Source organism: Dendrobates tinctorius, unplaced genomic scaffold (assembly GCF_039654945.1).
Source record: "Dendrobates tinctorius isolate UK_male_01 unplaced genomic scaffold, ASM3965494v1 ptg000297l, whole genome shotgun sequence".
NCBI classification, from domain to species: Eukaryota; Metazoa; Chordata; class Amphibia; order Anura; family Dendrobatidae; genus Dendrobates; species Dendrobates tinctorius.
Genome location: NW_027361964.1, coordinates 3,678,910 through 3,702,333, shown reverse-complemented (window position 1 = coordinate 3,702,333; position 23,424 = coordinate 3,678,910). Strand labels below are relative to the sequence as shown.

Below are 23,424 nucleotides of genomic sequence, written 5' to 3'. Positions count from 1 at the left end.
TTTCGTTTTTCCTGCGGTTTTACTGCTTGTTTTATTCGGTTTTCCACCTGCGGATTTCTAGAATGGAGCAGGTGGAAAACTGCAGCAAAACCGCACAAAAGAAGTGACATGCTGCATTTTTAATTCCGCACCAAATCTGCGCAGGGAAAAAAGCAGCATGTGCACATAGCCTTAGATGTGCCTGTTCTGGAGCTTTGTCGGGTTCTTCCCATTTGCCCTGTAGTGGTTGTTAGTGGGGTAATGAGGGGTTAATGTCACCTTGCTATTGTAAGGTGACATTAAGCCTGGCTTAGTAATGGAGAGGAGTCAATTAGACACCTATCCATTACTAATCCTAGAGTTATTCAAGGGTTAAATAAACACACAATAAGAGCAAAGTGTTTTAATGAAAGAATACACCACGCAGTGTTTAAAGCTTTATTATACTCCCAATTCCATATCGACGCCATCGGTCTGCAAAAAACTATAAAATATTAAACCAACAATATCCCATACCTGTCCGGCGATCAGTCCCGTCCCACGGCATAATTCCATCTCAGGGGTTAATCGTTTTAGAGCCGCTCCGCCTGTAAACTACTGGGGAATGAGTGGAAGCAGCGGGCACAGGCTCAGTGACATGGCCGCTGGTTACTGAGTCGGGGCCCGATGCTGCCACTCATTCCCCAGTAGTTTACGCCGTGGGATGTGACTGAGCGCCGGGCAGGTATGGATACTTGTGCATCAGGAGGAAAAAGAGCTACTACGTGATTATAGTAAAAAATATTACTTTCACTTTAACAATTTATAAAAAAAAAAAATACATAAATATAAACATCACAAGACTGCAGCAAGGTAGTCCGGGTGCGTCGCGAGGGGATTGCGCTGCCTTTTCATGCATGAATGGCATACAAACATAAGATTAATAGAAGGTGCCAGTGCTTTAGCAATTATAGGCATGAAGGAGGGCTCCCAGTGACAGTCCTAATTGACAGTAGCCCATAAGTATGGATAGCTATAAGAAGCTACATGGAGGACCGAAAGCCAGGGAACTCACCAGAGATGTAGGGGACACCGCAAACGACCCCGGACCGGGGGCGTTTATACCCGGTCCGGGGTCGTTTGCGGTGTCCCCTACATGTCTGGTGAGTTCCCTGAGAATATCGGCCCCCAGCTGTGAGCTTTGCCGGCTTGGTTCATAAGCCGAGGGGGACCCCACGTCAGGTTTTCATTCATTCATCTCTCCTGCTTGCTGTTGCTGGCGGAGCAGGGAAGAATGACAGCCGCCGGGGAACAGCACTTACTGTAGTGCTTCTTCCCGGCGGCCGTCTGTGAACACAGAGGACAGTGTGAACTGTTCTCCATGTGCCGTGTTCAGCACGTTTTGCGGGCCGTGCGCTCCCACAAACCCTGACATGCACACGGACGGTGTGTCCGTGAAAACACGCTGACATATGCATAGACTCATTCATTTGAATGGGTCTACGTGTGTCAGTGTCTCCGGTACGAGAGGAAACTGTCACTACACATACCAGAGCCACTGACGTGTGAAACCGGCCTAACAGAGCCCTGCCTGGCTGTGGAGGTTGGCACGCTGAAGAGAACGGTTGTTTGGCGCCCCCACTCGATGGCGGCCAGCCCTGGCTTTCCTTAGTGGCCTCCTGCTGGGCTGGTGAATGACATATAGGTTGTACGATAAGAAATGAATTCTAGGTAATGCAGTTAGGGTTAATTTTCTAGATCAAGGAGAATAGTATAATCCAATAGGTATATTGTAAATGATACAAAAGGATTTAAAATCAAGTCACAATTTTCTGTTCCTATGACAACACCTATTGGCACAATGTTCTTGTGGAGTGAGGATTCCTTCCATAGGTGAATGACCAATCTTACTGCAAATGATATAGGACCCCAAAACACAGGAAGTGTGCGCCCATTATTACACAAGAGTACAAGGAATGATATAGGACCCCAAAACAGAGGAAGTGTGCACCTATTATTACACAGGAGTACAAGGAATGATATAGGACCCCAAAACACAGGAAGTGTGCCCCCATTATTACACAGGAGTACAAGGAATGATATAGGACCCCAAAACAGAGGAAGTGTGCACCCATTATTACACAGGAGTACAAGGAATGATATAAGGCCCCAAAACAGAGGAAGTGTGCACCTATTATTACACAGGAGTACAAGGAATGATATAAGGCCCCAAAACAGAGGAAGTGTGCACCCATTATTACACAGGAGTACAAGGAATGATATAGGGCCTCAAAACAGAGGAAGTGTGCACCCATTATTACACTGGAGTACAAGGAATGATATAGGACCCCAAAACAGAGGAAGTGTGCACCCATTATTACACAGGAGTACAAGGAATGATATAGGACCCCAAAACAGAGGAAGTGTGCACCCATTATTACACTGGAGTACAAGGAATGATATAGGACCCCAAAACAGAGGAAGTGTGCACCCATTATTACACTGGAGTACAAGGAATGATATAGGACCCCAAAACAGAGGAAGTGTGCACCCATTATTACACAGGAGTACAAGGAATGATATAGGGCCTCAAAACAGAGGAAGTGTGCACCCATTATTACACAGGAGTACAAGGAATGATATAGGACCCCAAAACACAGGAAGTGTGCGCCCATTATTACACAGGAGTACAAGGAATGATATAGGACCCCAAAACAGAGGAAATGTGTATCCGTTATTACAGAGGAGTACAAGGAATGATATAGGACCCCAAAACACAGGAAGTGTGCACCCATTATTACACAGGAGTACAAGGAAATTTGTATAGGGCCCCAAAACAGAGGAAGTGTGCACCCATTATTACACTGGAGTACAAAGAATGATATAGGACCCCAAAACAGAGGAAGTGTGCACCCATTATTAGAGAGGAGTGCAAGGAATGATATAGGACCCCAGAACACAGGAAGTGTGCACCCATTATTACACAGGAGTACAAGGAATGATATAGGACCCCAAAACAGAGGAAATGTGTATCCGTTATTACAGAGGAGTACAAGGAATGATATAGAACCCCAAAACACAGGAAGTGTGCACCCATTATTACACAGGAGTACAAGGAAATTTGTATAGGGCCCCAAAACAGAGGAAGTGTGCACCCATTATTACACTGGAGTACAAAGAATGATATAGGACCCCAAAACAGAGGAAGTGTGCACCCATTATTAGAGAGGAGTGCAAGGAATGATATAGGACCCCAGAACACAGGAAGTGTGCCCCCATTATTACACAGGAGTACAAGGAATGATATAGAACCCCAAAACAGAGGAAGTGTGCACCCATTATTACACAGGAGTACAAGGAATGATATAGGACCCCAAAACACAGGAAGTGTGCACCCATTATTACACAGGAGTACAAGGAATGATATAGGACCCCAAAACAGAGGAAGTGTGCACCCATTATTACACAGGAGTACAAGGAATGATATAGGGCCTCAAAACAGAGGAAGTGTGCACCCATTATTACACTGGAGTACAAGGAATGATATAGGACCCCAAAACAGAGGAAGTGTGCACCCATTATTACACTGGAGTACAAGGAATGATATAGGACCCCAAAACAGAGGAAGTGTGCACCCATTATTACACAGGAGTACAAGGAATGATATAGGGCCTCAAAACAGAGGAAGTGTGCACCCATTATTACACAGGAGTACAAGGAATGATATAGGACCCCAAAACACAGGAAGTGTGCGCCCATTATTACACAGGAGTACAAGGAATGATATAGGACCCCAAAACAGAGGAAATGTGTATCCGTTATTACAGAGGAGTACAAGGAATGATATAGGACCCCAGAACACAGGAAGTGTGCACCCATTATTACACAGGAGTACAAGGAAATTTGTATAGGGCCCCAAAACAGAGGAAGTGTGCACCCATTATTACACTGGAGTACAAAGAATGATATAGGACCCCAAAACAGAGGAAGTGTGCACCCATTATTAGAGAGGAGTGCAAGGAATGATATAGGACCCCAGAACACAGGAAGTGTGCACCCATTATTACACAGGAGTACAAGGAATGATATAGGACCCCAAAACAGAGGAAATGTGTATCCGTTATTACAGAGGAGTACAAGGAATGATATAGGACCCCAGAAAACAGGAAGTGTGCACCCATTATTACACAGGAGTACAAGGAAATTTGTATAGGGCCCCAAAACAGAGGAAGTGTGCACCCATTATTACACTGGAGTACAAAGAATGATATAGGACCCCAAAACAGAGGAAGTGTGCACCCATTATTAGAGAGGAGTGCAAGGAATGATATAGGACCCCAGAACACAGGAAGTGTGCACCCATTATTACACAGGAGTACAAGGAATGATATAGGACCCCAAAACAGAGGAAATGTGTATCCGTTATTACAGAGGAGTACAAGGAATGATATAGAACCCCAAAACACAGGAAGTGTGCACCCATTATTACACAGGAGTACAAGGAAATTTGTATAGGGCCCCAAAACAGAGGAAGTGTGCACCCATTATTACACTGGAGTACAAAGAATGATATAGGACCCCAAAACAGAGGAAGTGTGCACCCATTATTAGAGAGGAGTGCAAGGAATGATATAGGACCCCAGAACACAGGAAGTGTGCACCCATTATTACACAGGAGTACAAGGAATGATATAGAACCCCAAAACAGAGGAAGTGTGCACCCATTATTACACAGGAGTACAAGGAATGATATAGGACCCCAAAACAGAGGAAGTGTGCACCCATTATTACACAGGAGTACAAAGAATGATATAGGACCCCAAAACAGAGGAAGTGTGCACCCATTATTAGAGAGGAGTGCAAGGAATGATATAGGACCCCAGAACACAGGAAGTGTGCCCCCATTATTACACAGGAGTACAAGGAATGATATAGAACCCCAAAACAGAGGAAGTGTGCACCCATTATTACACAGGAGTACAAGGAATGATATAGGACCCCAAAACAGAGGAAGTGTGCACCCATTATTACACAGGAGTACAAGGAATGATATAGGACCCCAAAACAGAGGAAGTGTGCACCCATTATTACAGAGGAGTACAAGGAATGATATAGGACCCCAAAACACAGGAAGTGTGCACCCATTATTACACTGGAGTACAAAGAATGATATAGGACCCCAAAACAGAGGAAGTGTGCACCCATTATTACAGAGGAGTACAAGGAATGATATAGGGCCCCAAAACAGAGGAAGTGTGCACCCATTATTACACAGGAGTACAAGGAATGATATAGAACCCCAAAACACAGGAATTGTGCACCCATTATTACACAGGAGTACAAGGAATGATATAGGGCCCCAAAACAGAGGAAGTGTGCACCCATTATTACACAGGAGTACAAGGAATGATATAGGGCCCCAAAACAGAGGAAGTGTGCACCCATTATTACACAGGAGTACAAGGAATGATCTAGGACCCCAAAACACAGGAAGTGTGCACCCATTATTACACAGGAGTCAAGGAATGATATAGGACCCCAAAACAGAGGAAGTGTGCACCCATTATTACACAGGAGTACAAGGAATGATATAGGGCCCCAAAACGGAGGAAGTGTACACCCATTATTACACAGGAGTACAAGGAATGATATAGGACCCCAAAACAGAGGAAGTGTGCACCCATTATTACACAGGAGTACAAGGAATGATATAGGGCCTCAAAACAGAGGAAGTGTGCACCCATTATTACACAGGAGTACAAGGAATGATATAGGACCCCAAAACACAGGAAGTGTGCACCCATTATTACACAGGAGTACAAGGAATGATATAGGACCCCAAAACACAGGAAGTGTCCCCCCCCCCCCCCTTATTACACAGGAGTATAAGGAATGATATAGGACCCCAAAACACAGGAAGTGTCCCCCCCCCCTTATTACACAGGAGTATAAGGAATGATATAGGACCCCAAAACACAGGATGTGTTCCCCCCTTATTACACAGGAGTACAAGGAATGATATAGGACCCCAAAGCACAGGATGTGTCCCCCCCTTATTACACAGGAGTACAAGGAATGATATAGGACCCCAAAACACAGGAAGTGTGCACCTATTATTACACAGGAGTACAAGGAATGATATAAGGCCCCAAAACAGAGGAAGTGTGCACCCATTATTACACAGGAGTACAAGGAATGATATAGGACCCCAGAACACAGGAAGTGTGCCCCCATTATTACACAGGAGTACAAGGAATGATATAGAACCCCAAAACAGAGGAAGTGTGCACCCATTATTACACAGGAGTACAAGGAATGATATAGGACCCCAAAACACAGGAAGTGTGCACCCATTATTACACAGGAGTACAAGGAATGATATAGGACCCCAAAACAGAGGAAGTGTGCACCCATTATTACACAGGAGTACAAGGAATGATATAGGGCCTCAAAACAGAGGAAGTGTGCACCCATTATTACACTGGAGTACAAGGAATGATATAGGACCCCAAAACAGAGGAAGTGTGCACCCATTATTACACTGGAGTACAAGGAATGATATAGGACCCCAAAACAGAGGAAGTGTGCACCCATTATTACACAGGAGTACAAGGAATGATATAGGGCCTCAAAACAGAGGAAGTGTGCACCCATTATTACACAGGAGTACAAGGAATGATATAGGACCCCAAAACACAGGAAGTGTGCGCCCATTATTACACAGGAGTACAAGGAATGATATAGGACCCCAAAACAGAGGAAATGTGTATCCGTTATTACAGAGGAGTACAAGGAATGATATAGGACCCCAGAACACAGGAAGTGTGCACCCATTATTACACAGGAGTACAAGGAAATTTGTATAGGGCCCCAAAACAGAGGAAGTGTGCACCCATTATTACACTGGAGTACAAAGAATGATATAGGACCCCAAAACAGAGGAAGTGTGCACCCATTATTAGAGAGGAGTGCAAGGAATGATATAGGACCCCAGAACACAGGAAGTGTGCACCCATTATTACACAGGAGTACAAGCAATGATATAGGACCCCAAAACAGAGGAAATGTGTATCCGTTATTACAGAGGAGTACAAGGAATGATATAGAACCCCAAAACACAGGAAGTGTGCACCCATTATTACACAGGAGTACAAGGAAATTTGTATAGGGCCCCAAAACAGAGGAAGTGTGCACCCATTATTACACTGGAGTACAAAGAATGATATAGGACCCCAAAACAGAGGAAGTGTGCACCCATTATTAGAGAGGAGTGCAAGGAATGATATAGGACCCCAGAACACAGGAAGCGTGCCCCCATTATTACACAGGAGTACAAGGAATGATATAGAACCCCAAAACAGAGGAAGTGTGCACCCATTATTACACAGGAGTACAAGGAATGATATAGGACCCCAAAACAGAGGAAGTGTGCACCCATTATTACACAGGAGTACAAGGAATGATATAGGACCCCAAAACAGAGGAAGTGTGCACCCATTATTACACAGGAGTACAAGGAATGATATAGAACCCCAAAACACAGGAATTGTGCACCCATTATTACACAGGAGTACAAGGAATGATATAGGGCCCCAAAACAGAGGAAGTGTGCACCCATTATTACACAGGAGTACAAGGAATGATATAGGGCCCCAAAACAGAGGAAGTGTGCACCCATTATTACACAGGAGTACAAGGAATGATCTAGGACCCCAAAACACAGGAAGTGTGCACCCATTATTACACAGGAGTCAAGGAATGATATAGGACCCCAAAACAGAGGAAGTGTGCACCCATTATTACACAGGAGTACAAGGAATGATATAGGGCCCCAAAACGGAGGAAGTGTACACCCATTATTACACAGGAGTACAAGGAATGATATAGGACCCCAAAACAGAGGAAGTGTGCACCCATTATTACACAGGAGTACAAGGAATGATATAGGGCCTCAAAACAGAGGAAGTGTGCACCCATTATTACACAGGAGTACAAGGAATGATATAGGACCCCAAAACACAGGAAGTGTGCACCCATTATTACACAGGAGTACAAGGAATGATATAGGACCCCAAAACACAGGAAGTGTCCCCCCCCCCCTTATTACACAGGAGTATAAGGAATGATATAGGACCCCAAAACACAGGAAGTGTCCCCCCCCCCCCTTATTACACAGGAGTATAAGGAATGATATAGGACCCCAAAACACAGGAAGTGTGCACTGATTATTACAGAGAAGTGCAAGGAATGATATAGGACCCCAAAACACAGGATGTGTTCCCCCCTTATTACACAGGAGTACAAGGAATGATATAGGACCCCAAAGCACAGGATGTGTTCCCCCCTTATTACACAGGAGTACAAGGAATGATATAGGACCCCAAAACACAGGAAGTGTGCACCCATTATTACAGAGGAGTACAAGGAATGATATAGGGCCTCAAAACAGAGGAAGTGTGCACCCATTATTACAGAGGAGTGCAAGGAATGATATAGGACCTCAAAACACAGGATGTGTTCCCCCCCTTATTACACAGGAGTACAAGGAATGATATAGGACCCCAAAACACAGGAAGTGTGCACCCATTATTACACAGGAGTACAAGGAATGATATAGGGCCTCAAAACAGAGGAAGTGTGCACCCATTATTACACAGGAGTACAAGGAATGATATAGGGCCTCAAAACACAGGAAGTATGCACCCATTATTACACTGGAGTACAAGGAATGATATAGGCCTCCAAAACAGAGTAAGTGTGCACCCATTATTACACAGGAGTACAAGGAATGATATAGGGCCTCAAAACACAGGAAGTGTGCACCCATTATTACACAGGAGTACAAGGAATGTTATAGGACCCCAAAACAGAGGAAGTGTGCACCCATTATTACAGTGGAGTACAAGGAATGATATTGGGCCCCAAAACAGAGGAAGTGTGCACCCATTATTACACAGGAGTACAACGAATGATATAGGGCCTCAAAACAGAGGAAGTGTGCACCCATTATTACACAGGAGTACAAGGAATGATATAGGGCCTCAAAACAGAGGAAGTGTGCACCCATTATTACACAGGAGTACAAGGAATGATATAGGGCCTCAAAACACAGGAAGTGTGCACCCATTATTACACAGGAGTACAAGGAATGACATAGGACCCCAAAACAGAGGAGGTGTGCACCCATTATTACACAGGAGTACAAGGAATGATATAGGACCCCAAAACAGAGGAAGTGTGCACCCATTATTACAGAGGAGTACAAGGAATGATATAGGGCCCCAAAACAGAGGAAGTGTGCACCCATTATTACACAGGAGTACAAGGAATGACATAGGACCCCAAAACAGAGGAAGTGTGCACCCATTATTACACAGGAGTACAAGGAATGATATAGGACCCCAAAACAGAGGAAGTGTGCACCCATTATTACACAGGAGTACAAGGAATGACATAGGACCCCAAAACAGAGGAAGTGTGCACCCATTATTACACAGGAGTACAAGGAATGACATAGGACCCCAAAACAGAGGAAGTGTGCACCCATTATTACACAGGAGTACAAGGAATGATATAGGACCCCAAAACAGAGGAAGTGTGCACCCATTATTACAGTGGAGTACAAGGAATGATATAGGGCCCCAAAACACAGGAAGTGTCCCCCCCCCCCCCCCCTTATTACACAGGAGTATAAGGAATGATATAGGACCCCAAAACAGAGGAAGTGTTCCCCCCCTTATTACACAGGAGTACAAGGAATGATATAGGACCCCAAAACACAGGAAGTGTGCACTGATTATTACAGAGAAGTGCAAGGAATGATATAGGACCCCAAAACACAGGATGTGTCCCCCCCCCCCCCCTTATTACACAGGAGTACAAGGAATGATATAGGACCCCAAAACACAGGATGTTCCCCCCCTTATTACACAGGAGTACAAGGAATGATATAGGACCCCAAAACACAGGATGTGTTCCCCCCCCTTATTACACAGGAGTACAAGGAATGATATAGGGCCTCAAAACAGAGGAAGTGTGCACCCATTATTACACTGGAGTACAAGGAATGATATAGGGCCCCAAAACAGAGGAAGTGTGCACCCATTATTACACAGGAGTACAAGGAATGATATAGGGCCTCAAAACACAGGAAGTGTGCACCCATTATTACACAGGAGTACAAGGAATGATATAGGACCCCAAAACAGACGAAGTGTGCACCCATTATTACACAGGAGTACAAGGAATGATATAGGGCCTCAAAACAGAGGAAGTGTGCACCCATTATTACACAGGAGTACAAGGAATGATATAGGACCCCAAAACAGAGGAAGTGTGCACCCATTATTACAGTGGAGTACAAGGAATGATATAGGGCCCCAAAACAGAGGAAGTGTGCACCCATTATTACACAGGAGTACAAAGAATAATAATAAATTTTATTTTTATAGCGCCGACATATTCCGCAGCACTTTACATTTCAGAGGGGATTTGTACAGACAATAGACATTACAGCATAACAATAATCACATACAGTAGATTATAACAGATACCAAGAGGAATGAGGGCCCTGCTCGCAAGCTTACAGTCTATGAGGAAAGAGGGAGACACGAAAGGTGGGTGGTAACAGTTGCCCTGATTGTATGGACCAGCCATAATGTTAAGTATGTAACAGTACAGACACAGAGGGCTAATGGATGCATAAAGCATGTGGGAACATGATGCTGGGAACCTGGTTATGGTAAAACTTTTGGCTCTGCCACACAGGGATAGGTTAGGTTAATGTGTTGAGGCGATAGGCCTGTCTGAATAAATGCGTTTTCAGGACACGCTTAAAATTGTGGGGATTGGGGACTAATCGTATTGACCTGGGAAGTGCATTCCAAAGAATTGGCGCGGCACGTGTAAAGTCTTGGAGACGGGAGTGGGAGGTTCTGACTATTGAGGATACTAATCTCAGGTCGTCAGCAGAACGGAGGGTGCGGGTAGGGTGGTATACTGAAACAAGGGAGGAGATGTAGGGTGGTGCTGAGCCATGGAGGGCTTTGTGGGTGAGGGTAATAAGTTTATACTGAATTCTGGAGTGGATGGGTAGCCAGTGTAATGACTGGCACAAGGTAGAGGCATCGGTGTAACGATTGGTGAGGAATATGATCCTGGCTGCAGCATTCAAGACAGATTGGAGAGGGGAGAGTTTGGTAAGAGGGAGACCGATTAGAAGAGAGTTACAATAGTCGAGACGAGAATGAATAAGAGAAACAGTAAGAGTTTTTGCAGAGTCAAAAGTAAGAAAAGGTCGAATTCTAGAAATGTTTTTGAGGTGCAGATGACAAGAGCGAGCCAGTGATCGAATGTGGGGGGCAAAGGAAAGCTCGGAATCAAGTATGACCCCAAGACAGCGGGCATGTTGCTGGGGAGTAATAGTGGAACCACACACGGAAATGGCAATGTCGGGTGTAGGTACATTAGTAGCGGGAGGAAACACAAGGAGTTCAGTCTTTGACAGGTTCAGTTTCAGATATAGTGAGGACATGATATTAGACACAGCGTTTAGACAATCGCCAGTGTTTTCTAGAAAGGCTGGCGTGATGTCAGGAGAAGAAGCGTATAATTGGGTGTCATCAGCATAGAGATGGTACTGGAAACCAAATCTACTGATTGTTTGACCAGTAGGGGCAGTGTACAAGGAGAAGAGGAGGGGGCCTAGAACCGATCCTTGAGGAACCCCAACAGTAAGGGGAAGGTGAGAGGAGGAGGAACCGGCAAAAGAAACAGTAAAGGAGCGGTCGGAGAGATAGGAGAACCAGGAGAGAACGGTGTCCTTGAGGCCAATGGAATGGAGCATAGTGAGGAGGAGCTGATGATCCACAGTGTCGAATGCTGCAGAGAGATCCAAGAGAATTAGCATGGAGTAATGACCATTTGATTTAGCTGTTAGCAGATCATTAGAGACTTTAGTGAGGGCAGTTTCAGTGGAGTGTAAAGAGCGGAAACCGGATTGGAGAGGGTCGAGAACAGAGTTTTCTGAGAGATAGCGGATAAGACGGGAGTGGACCAGGCGTTCCAGGAGTTTAGAGACGAAGGGAAGATTAGAGACAGGTCTATAGTTAGCGGCACAGTTTTGGTCGAGGGATGGTTTTTTAAGTAGTGGATGTATGATGGCATGCTTAAATGAGGAGGGAAAAATACCAGAAGAGAGAGAGAGGTTAAATATTTTAGTTAGGTGAGGGGTGACAGCAGGGGAAAGGGACTGGAGAAGATGTGACGGAAATGGGTCACTGGTGCAAGTAGTTGGGCGAGAAGATGCAAGGAGCCTGCTTACTTCTTCTTCTGTGACTGGTTCAAAATCAGAGAGTGAGTTAGATGCAGTGGGGGAGGGAGGAGAGTGCATGGTATGAGGGGATTTGGAGATAATTTCCTGTCGGATCTGGTCAATTTTTTCTTTGAAGTAATTGGCCAGATCGTCAGCTCGGAGCTCTGTGGTTGGGGCCTGTACTCTTGGATTGAGTAGAGAATGAAAAGTGTCAAAGAGACGTTTCGGGTTATTGGACAGTGAGATGATGAGGGTGTTGAAATAGGTTTGTTTGGAGAGGTGAAGGGCAGTGTTGTATGTTCTAAGCATAAACTTAAAATGGATGAAATCTTCGTGTAGATTGGATCTTCTCCACAGACGTTCGGCGCACCTGGAGCACCGCTACAGGAAACGTGTTTGCACCGTGTGCCAGGGTTGTCGCCGTCTGCGTTGTGGTGTTCTATTTATAGGGGGTGCAAATTCATCCAGGGCACTTTGAAGTGTTTCATTGTAATGCTTCAATGCAGAATCAGGACATGAGAGGGAGGAGATAGGGGCCAATGAAGACTGCAAGTTCTTCATAAGTTTCTGGGTGTTAATGGCCTGTATGTTTCTATAAGTCTGGACAGTGGGGGTGACCTGAGCAGCCTGGCAGTTCTTTATAGAGAATGAAAGAAGATTGTGGTCAGAGAGCGGGAGAGGGGAGTTTGCAAAATCATCCACTGCACAAAGCCGAGAGAAGACCAAGTCGAGGGAGTTTCCGTCTTCATGCGTTGGAGAATTAGTAAGCTGCGAAAGGCCAAATGAGGAGGTTAGAGATAAAAGGTGAGTAGCAGATGGGGAGAGGGGAAGAGCAATGGGGATGTTGAAATCTCCCATGATGAGGGTAGGGATGTCACAGGAGAGAATGTGGAAGCCAAGTGGCAAAATGATCCAGGAACTGATGGGAGGGGCCGGGAGGACGATACACCACCGCCACTCGCATGGAGAAGGGGGTGTAGAGTCTGACGGCATGGACCTCAAAAGAAGGGAAGACAAGTGAGGGTACTTGAGGGATAACCTGAAAGGTACATTTTGGTGATAGCAGACCAACGCCTCCACCAGCTCTATTGTCTGATCTTGGGGTATGAGAGAAGTGTAGCCCCCCCGTATGAAAGAGCAGCAGCAGCGGTAGTATCTGACTGCTGGATCCAGGTTTCAGTAAGAGCCAGGAGGTTAAGAGAATTAGAAAGGAAGAAGTCATGAATGAAGGAGAGTTTGTTACACACTGAGCGAGAATTCCAAAGTGCACAATTAAGAGAGACAGATGGCATGCAGGGAATATTAATAAGATTAGAGGGGTTTCTGAGTGTAGCAGTGGGGGGGGTTTGACTTTCTATAACATGGGGGACCAGGGTTGGGAGCAATGTCTCCTGCAACTAGGAGAAGGAGGATAGAAAGAGTGAGCAGATGGTTAAGTGATTTGTGAGAGCGTCTCTGGTGTTGAATGGTGGGACTGGCTGGATCTGTGCAATTTAACAATGTGAAAAGAGCATGAGTGCTATACATAGGAGAGGAAAGAAGCGAGGGGCCAATATGGATGGAGTGTGGAGAGTTAATGCCAGGGCGGTGGATGTGTGTGAATGCAGCGGCCAGGATAAAAATTACACAAATGCATATGGTATATATTTGTTGTACTCCAAATGTACAGAGAGTAGATGTATATAAATGTCTTACCTGTCTCCTGCCCTGTCTAACTGCCCTGTCTAACTGCCATGTTATAACTGCCAGAAGTACTTTGATACATGTACTTAGATTACATGTGCATAAATGCCACCCCTGCATAAATGCTCCCCCTAGCTAGGTCTGAATATATAGGAGGTTAAAGCTAAGTTTTGTTTTTTTTTGTTTTCTTTTTTTTGTGGCTCTCTCTGCTCGTTAATCAATCACACTAAATTGAGACACCAAGACCCAATAAAATGTTGTGGTCAAATAAACACATGTCCAGCACTACATGGATCATAAAGCACTTTGAAAAGTTTTTTGACCTCACAACATAAGGGGACAAGCAGAGTAAGTTGAAAAAAACTATATACCAGATATAAGCTTGCAGAGTTGAAAACACATAGATAGCATTCAGGATTAACTGCTTGCTGACATTGAATGGAGACACAGGAGTGGATTCAGAGCAGAGATTGGAAAAGGAATGATATAGGGCCTCAAAACAGAGTAAGTGTGCACCCATTATTACACAGGAGTACAAGGAATGATATAGGACCCCAAAACAGAGGAAGTGTTCCCCCCCCTTATTACACAGGAGTACAAGGAATGATATAGGACCCCAAAACACAGGAAGTGCCCCCCCTTATTACACAGGAGTACAAGGAATGATATAGGGCCCCAAAACAGAGGAAGTGTGCACCCATTATTAAACAGGAGTACAAGGAATGATATAGGGCCTCAAAACACAGGAAGTGTGCACCCATTATTACAGAGGAGTACAAGGAATGATATAGGACCCCAAAACAGAGGAAGTGTGCACCCATTATTACACAGGAGTACAAGGAATGATATAGGGCCTCAAAACAGAGGAAGTGTGCACCCAATATTACACAGGAGTACAAGGAATGATATAGGACCCCAAAACAGAGGAAGTGTGCACCCATTATTACACAGGAGTACAAGGAATGATATAGGACCCCAAAACACAGGAAGTGTGCACCCATTATTACAGAGGAGTGCAAGGAATGATGTAGGGCCTCAAAACAGAGGAAGTGTGCACCCATTATTACAGAGGAGTGCAAGGAATGATATAGGACCCCAAAACAGAGGAAGTGTGCACCCATTATTACAGTGGAGTACAAGGAATGATATAGGGCCCCAAAACAGAGGAAGTGTGCACCCATTATTACACAGGAGTACAAGGAATGATATAGGACCCCAAAACAGAGGAAGTGTGCACCCATTATTACACAGGAGTACAAGGAATGATATAGGGCCTCAAAACAGAGAAAGTGTGCACCCATTATTACACAGGAGTACATGGAATGATATAGGGCCTCAAAACACAGGAAGTGTGCACCCATTATTACAGAGGAGTACAAGGAATGATATAGGACCCCAAAACAGAGGAAGTGTGCACCCATTATTACACAGGAGTACAAGGAATGATATAGGGCCTCAAAACAGAGAAAGTGTGCACCCATTATTACACAGGAGTACATGGAATGATATAGGGCCTCAAAACACAGGAAGTGTGCACCCATTATTACAGAGGAGTACAAGGAATGATATAGGACCCCAAAACAGAGGAAGTGTGCACCCATTATTACACAGGAGTACAAGGAATGATATAGGGCCTCAAAACAGAGGAAGTGTGCACCCATTATTACACAGGAGTACAAGGAATGATATAGGACCCCAAAACACAGGAAGTGTGCACCCATTATTACACAGGAGTACAAGGAATGATATAGGACCCCAAAACACAGGAAGTGTGCACCCATTATTACAGAGGAGTGCAAGGAATGATGTAGGGCCTCAAAACAGAGGAAGTGTGCACCCATTATTACAGAGGAGTGCAAGGAATGATATAGGGCCTCAAAACAGAGGAAGTGTGCACCCATTATTACAGAGGAGTATAAGGAATGATATAGGACCCCAAAACAGAGGAAGTGAGCACCCATTATTACACAGGAGTGCAAGGAATGATATAGGACCCCAAAACACAGGAAGTGTTCCCCCCCTTATTACACAGGAGTACAAGGAATGATATAGGACCCCAAAACAGAGGAAGTGTTCCCCCCGCCTTATTACACAGGAGTACAAGGAATGATATAGGACCCCAAAACACAGGAAGTGTCCCCCCCCCCCCTTATTACACAGGAGTACAAGGAATGATATAGGACCCCAAAACACAGGAAGTGTGCACTGATAATTACAGAGAAGTGCAAGGAATGATATAGGACCCCAAAACACAGGATGTGTTCCCCCTTATTACACAGGAGTACAAGGAATGATATAGGACCCCAAAACACAGGATGTGTTCCCCCCCTTATTACACAGGAGTACAAGGAATGATATAGGACCCCAAAACACAGGAAGTGTGCACCCATTATTACAGAGGAGTACAAGGAATGATATAGGGCCTCAAAACACAGGATGTGTTCCCCCCTTATTACACAGGAGTACAAGGAATGATACAGGACACCAAAACACAGGAAGTGTGCACCCATTATTACACAGGAGTACAAGGAATGATATAGGGCCTCAAAACAGAGGAAGTGTGCACCCAATATTACACTGGAGTACAAGGAATGATATAGGGCCCCAAAACAGAGGAAGTGTGCACCCATTAATACACAGGAGTACAAGGAATGATATAGGGCCTCAAAACACAGGAAGTGTGCACCCATTATTACACAGGAGTACAAGGAATGATATAGGACCCCAAAACAGAGGAAGTGTGCACCCATTATTACACAGGAGTACAAGGAATGATATAGGGCCTCAAAACAGAGGAAGTGTGCACCCATTATTACACAGGAGTACAAGGAATGATATAGGACCCCAAAACAGAGGAAGTGTGCACCCATTATTACACAGGAGTACAAGGAATGATATAGGGCCCCAAAACAGAGGAAGTGTGCACCCATTATTACACAGGAGTACAAGGAATGATATAGGACCCCAAAACAGAGGAAGTGTGCACCCATTATTACACAGGAGTACAAGGAATGATATAGGGCCCCAAAACAGAGGAAGTGTGCACCCATTATTACACAGGAGTACAAGGAATAATATAGGACCCCAAAACAGAGGAAGTGTGCACCCATTATTACAGTGGAGTACAAGGAATGATATAGGGCCCCAAAACAGAGGAAGTGTGCACCCATTATTACACAGGAGTACAAGGAATGATATAGGACCCCAAAACAGAGGAAGTGTGCACCCATTATTACACAGGAGTACAAGGAATGATATAGGGCCTCAAAACAGACGAAGTGTGCACCCATTATTACACAGGAGTACAAGGAATGATATAGGACCCCAAAACAGAGGAAGTGTGCACCCATTATTACACAGGAGTACAAGGAATGATATAGGACCCCAAAACACAGGAAGTGTGCACCCTTTATTACACAGGAGTACAAGGAATGATATAGGACCCCAAAACACAGGAAGTGTGCACCCATTATTACAGAGGAGTGCAAGGAATGATGTAGGGCCTCAAAACAGAGGAAGTGTGCACCCATTATTACAGAGGAGTACAAGGAATGATATAGGGCCTCAAAACAGAGGAAGTGTGCACCCATTATTACAGAGGAGTGCAAGGAATGATGTAGGGCCTCAAAACAGAGGAAGTGTGCACCCATTATTACAGAGGAGTGCAAGGAATGATATAGGACCCCAAAACACAGGAAGTGTGCACCCATTATTACAGAGGAGTGCAATGAATGATGTAGGGCCTCAAAACAGAGGAAGTGTGCACCCATTATTACAGAGGAGTGCAAGGAATGATGTAGGGCCTCAAAACAGAGGAAGTGTGCACCCATTATTACAGAGGAGTGCAAGGAATTTTATAGGGCCTCAAAACAGAGGAAGTGTGCACCCATTATTACACAGGAGTACAAGGAATGATATAGGACCCCAAAACAGAGGAAGTGTGCACCCATTATTACACAGGAGTACAAGGAATGATATAGGACCCCAAAACAGAGGAAGTGTGCACCCATTATTACAGAGGAGTACAAGGAATGATATAGGGCCTCAAAACAGAGGAAGTGTGCACCCATTATTACACATGAGTGCAAGGAATGATATAGGACCCCAAAACAGAGGAAGTGTTTCCCCCCCCCCCTTATTACACAGGAGTATAAGGAATGATATAGGACCCCAAAACACAGGAAGTGTGCACCCATTATTACAGAGGAGTGCAAGGAATGATGTAGGGCCTCAAAACAGAGGAAGTGTGCACCCATTATTACACAGGAGTACAAGGAATGATATAGGGCCTCAAAACAGAGGAAGTGTGCACCCATTATTACACAGGAGTACAAGGAATGATATAGGACCCCAAAACACAGGAAGTGTGCACCCATTATTACAGAGGAGTGCAAGGAATGATGTAGGGACTCAAAACAGAGGAAGTGTGCACCCATTATTACAGAGGAGTGCAAGGAATGATATAGGGCCTCAAAACAGAGGAAGTGTGCACCCATTATTACACATGAGTGCAAGGAATGATATAGGACCCCAAAACAGAGGAAGTGTGCACCCATTATTACACAGGAGTACAGGGAATGATATAGGGCCTCAAAACAGAGGAAGTGTGCACCCATTATTACACAGGAGTACAGGGAATGATATAGGACCCCAAAACACAGGAAGTGTGCACTGATTATTACAGAGAAGTGCAAGGAATGATATAGGACCCCAAAACACAGGATGTGTTCCCCCCCCCCTCATTACACAGGAGTACAAGGAATGATATAGGACCTCAAAACACAGGATGTGTTCCCCCCCTTATTACACAGGAGTGCAAGGAATGATATAGGACCCCAAAACACAGGAAGTGTGCACCCATTATTACACAGGAGTGCAAGGAATGATATAGGGCCTCAAAACAGAGGAAGTGTGCACCCTTTATTACACAGGAGTACAAGGAATGATATAGGACCCCAAAACACAGGAAGTGTGCACCCATTATTACAGAGGAGTGCAAGGAATGATGTAGGGCCTCAAAACAGAGGAAGTGTGCACCCATTATTACAGAGGAGTACAAGGAATGATATAGGGCCTCAAAACAGAGGAAGTGTGCACCCATTATTACAGAGGAGTGCAAGGAATGATGTAGGGCCTCAAAACAGAGGAAGTGTGCACCCATTATTACACAGGAGTACAAGGAATGATATAGGACCCCAAAACAGAGGAGGTGTGCACCCATTATTACACAGGAGTACAAGGAATGATATAGGGCCCCAAAACAGAGGAAGTGTGCACCCATTATTACACAGGAGTACAAGGAATGATATAGGACCCTAAAACAGAGGAAGTGTGCACCCATTATTACACATGAGTGCAAGGAATGATATAGGACCCCAAAACACAGGAAGTGTGCACCCATTATTACACAGGAGTACAAGGAATGATATAGGGCCTCAAAACAGAGGAAGTGTGCACCCATTATTACAGAGGAGTGCAAGGAATGATGTAGGGCCTCAAAACAGAGGAAGTGTGCACCCATTATTACACAGGAGTACAAGGAATGATATAGGACCCCAAAACAGAGGAAGTGTGCACCCATTATTACAGTGGAGTACAAGGAATGATATAGGGCCCCAAAACAGAGGAAGTGTGCACCCATTATTACACAGGAGTACAAGGAATGATATAGGGCCTCAAAACAGAGGAAGTGTGCACCCATTATTACACAGGAGTACAAGGAATGATATAGGGCCTCAAAACAGAGGAAGTGTGCACCCATTATTACACAGGAGTACAAGGAATGATATAGGACCCCAAAACAGAGGAAGTGTGCACCCATTATTACACAGGAGTACAAGGAATGATATAGGACCCCAAAACAGAGGAAGTGTGCACCCATTATTACACAGGAGTACAAGGAATGATATAGGGCCTCAAAACAGAGGAAGTGTGCACCCATTATTACAGAGGAGTACAAGGAATGATATCAATATATACTTTTTTTTTCTTTTTAAGTGTGGGGCAAGCTGTGCGTGTATCTGTGGGGGGGAGCGAGCGGTGCGTGTATCTGTGGGGGGGAGCGAGCGGTGCGTGTATCTGTGAGGGGGGAGCAAGTGGTGCGTGTGTCTGTGAGGGGGAGCGAGCGGTTCGTGTATCTGTGAGGGGGGGAGCGAGCGGTTCGTGTATCTGTGAGGGGGGGAGCGAGCGGTTCGTGTATCTGTGAGGGGGGGAGCGAGCGGTTCGTGTATCTGTGAGGGGGGGAGCGAGCGGTTCGTGTATCTGTGAGGGGGGGAGCGAGCGGTGCGTGTATCTGTGAGGGGGGAGCAAGTGGTGCGTGTGTCTGTGAGGGGGGAGCAAGTGGTGCGTGTGTCTGTGAGGGGGAGCGAGCGGTGCGTGCGTCTGTGAGGGGGGGCGAGAGCCGCGCGCGTGCGTCTGAGGGGTGCGAGAGCCGCGCGTGTGCGTCTGTGAGAGGGGCGAGCGGTGCGCAGGGCGGTGCTGTAGGTGTGATAGTGATCGGGGTAATGCAGTGTTGAGTGGAGCGTTGGATGCTGCCATATAGAGGGGTTCCCTGTAAGGTGCTGCTCTTCTGGACGCAGTATGTGGGTAGTGACGACATGATGTTTGGTTCCTCAGGTGCCGTCTCTAACGGGGGACCCCTTTTGGCCTCACGCAGGTGGCATTCGTCATGCCGGTGCCCAGGGAGGAGATGGACGACGCTCGGATTACCCGCACGCCCATTCCTGTGCCGTCATATTTCAGTCAAGCGGAGCAGAGCTTCTCACACAAGAAGAGGGGGCGAGCTCTCTGCTATACTCTGCCCCCACGGCCCCCGGTGAAGAGCATTCCCCCCGTCAGCCGGCTCTTTCCAAATAAGCAGCAGTCCTGGAGCCAGCCGCGTCCCCAGAGCGTCTCCTTCAGAAGCCCCCAACACAAGCAGCCGGTCAGCAGGCTGTACGACCACAGTAAGGAGGAGACCTTCTTCAGGCAATGCTTCCAGACCCTCTGCAAGCTGGGGAGGGGGTCGTTTGGAGAAGTGTATAAGGTATGAAAAGATGGGGTGTCGAGGTAGCTATTTTGGAAGGGGTCAATTAACCCTTCACGGTTGATCCAGTGATTTCCAAATTATTCCACTCAAATGACCACACGGAGACTGGGGTCTCTGTACGGGAGGATCGAGGCAGATCACTAAGCCCCTTTATTTTAGTCACTTCTTCTATAACATTTTGCTTAATTATGCAAAGTTCTCAACTACCAATAACATCATGGTAATGCTTCACTTTGTAAGCCAATAATATTGCAAGAAAACCGGAACTGCATATATGTCCGTATCCAAATAGAAAGTAGTATAATGGCATATTCTTCAGAGTTTTACACCCCCCCCAGTCCCTTATCTTTGCACCTGATGAGAACAGTCTGGTTTCATGACAGCCCATGCCAATTACAAAAAATTATCTTACAGCAAAAAAATGAAGAAACAAAATCTTCAGAGAATGGATAAAACGAAACTTCAGCTTTGATTTTAGTTTTAGCCCTTCACAGGGGGTGGTCAGTGGGATGTGGAGCTGCCCTGCGTTCATACACATGGGACTAAATCATGGCAGGTCTCTTCCATTCAACGTCTCACCAAATTTCAAAATGTTTTTCTATTTTTTTTTTTTTTTTTTGCTGCAGTTTGTTTTCTTAGTTCTTCCTGACCTTCTAGCTGCTTGTTTTGGATACTTCTTATTACTTTGCTTAAATCTGCAAATTTTCCTCATCTCCATTCAGATCTATGGGGAAAATCTGCAATTAAAACACATTTACTGTAGCAATAAAAAAATTACCGCTTTCAAAATATGGGGAAAGATGAGAACAGTGAGAAGTGTCTGACCATATAAACTCGGTCTGTGAGATGAAATCCTAGTGTAAAGAACGGGGATGTCATGCCCCCGGCTATGCTGACACCTCGTCATTGGCGGAGACCTGGCGACAAACACCGGACGAAACCTCACCCACATTCATTGACAGACTTTCAGGACACTCGAAAGAGTTTTCCACTACTGGGACAGCCACTTCTTGATCTAAATGTTTGGCCCCGATAAAATAAAAAAGCCTATACTCTCCTCCCGTGCCACCACCGCTTCAAGTATAAGGATTTTGAGAGAGGGATTTTACAATATACAGTTGTGGCCAAAAGTATTGACACCCCTGCAATTCTGTCAGATAATACTCAGTTTCTTCCTGAAAATGATTGCAAACACAAATTCTTTGGTATTATCTTCATTTAATTTGTCTTAAATGAAAAAACACAAAAGAGAATGAAACAAAACATTGATCATTTCACACAAAACTCCAAAAATGGGCCAGAAAAAAGTATTGGCACCCTCAGCCTAATAATTGGTTGCACAACCTTTAGCCAAAATAACTGCGACCAACCGCTTCCGGTAACCATCAATGGTTTCTTACAATGCTCTGCTGGAATTTTAGACCATTCTTCTTTGGCAAACTGCTCCAGGTCCCTGATATTTGAAGGGTGCCTTCTCCAAACTGCCATTTTTAGATCTCTCCACAGGTGTTCTATGGGATTCAGGTCTGGACTCATTGCTGGCCACCTTAGAAGTCTCCAGTGCTTTCTCTCAAACCATTTTCTAGTGCTTTTTGAAGTGTGTTTTGGGTTATTGTCCTGCTGGAAGACCCATGACCTCTGAGGTAGACCCAGCTTTCTCACACTGGGCCCTACATTATGCTGCAAAATTTGTTGGTAGTCTTCTGACTTCATAATGCCATGCACACGGTCAAGCAGTCCAGTGCCAGAGGCAGCAAAGCAACCCCAAAACATCAGGGAACCTCCGCCATGTTTGACTGTAGGGACCGTGTTCTTTTCTTTGAATGCCTCTTTTTTTCTCCTGTAAACTCTATGTTGATGCCTTTGCCCAAAAAGCTCTACTTTTGTCTCATCTGACCAGAGAACATTCTTCCAAAACGTTTTAGGCTTTTTCAGGTAAGTTTTGGCAAACTCCAGCCTGGCTTTTTTATGTCTCGGGGTAAGAAGTGGGGTCTTCCTGGGTCTCCTACCATACAGTCCCTTTTCATTCAGACGCGGACGGATAGTACGGGTTGACACTGTTGTACCCTCGGACTGCAGGCAGCATGAACTTGTTTGGATGTTAGTCGAGGTTCTTTATCCAACATCCGCACAATCTTGCGTTGAAATCTCTTGTCAATTTTTCTTTTCCGGCCACATCTAGGGAGGTTAGCCACAGTGCCATGGGCTTTAAACTTCTTGATGACACTGCGCACAGTAGACACAGGAACATTCAGGTCTTTGGAGATGGACTTGTAGCCTTGAGATTGCTCATGCTTCCTCACAATTTGGTTTCTCAAGTCCTCAGACAGTTCTTTGGTCTTCTTTCTTTCCTCCATGCTCAATGTGGTACACACAAGGACACAGGACAGCGGTTGAGTCAACTTTAATCCATGTCAGCTGGCTGCAAGTGTGATTTAGTTAT

The 23,424-nt window shown here is 45.2% G+C and overlaps 1 protein-coding gene across 6 annotated transcripts in view; it reads left to right on the top strand.

Annotated features, from left to right (window-relative positions):
* The window catches only part of PKMYT1 (protein kinase, membrane associated tyrosine/threonine 1), a 67,124-nt gene that overhangs the window by 4,933 nt on the left and 38,767 nt on the right, over positions 1–23,424 (top strand). For 5 of the 6 annotated variants that reach the window (XM_073560534.1, XM_073560533.1, XM_073560535.1 and 2 more), the window contains exon 2: positions 20,610–20,978. In XM_073560534.1, coding sequence (XP_073416635.1) covers positions 20,610–20,978 — 369 coding nt within the window. Of the gene's footprint in view, positions 1–20,569; positions 20,979–23,424 lie in introns of all 6 variants that reach the window. The other variant, XM_073560532.1, reaches the window with a different exon arrangement.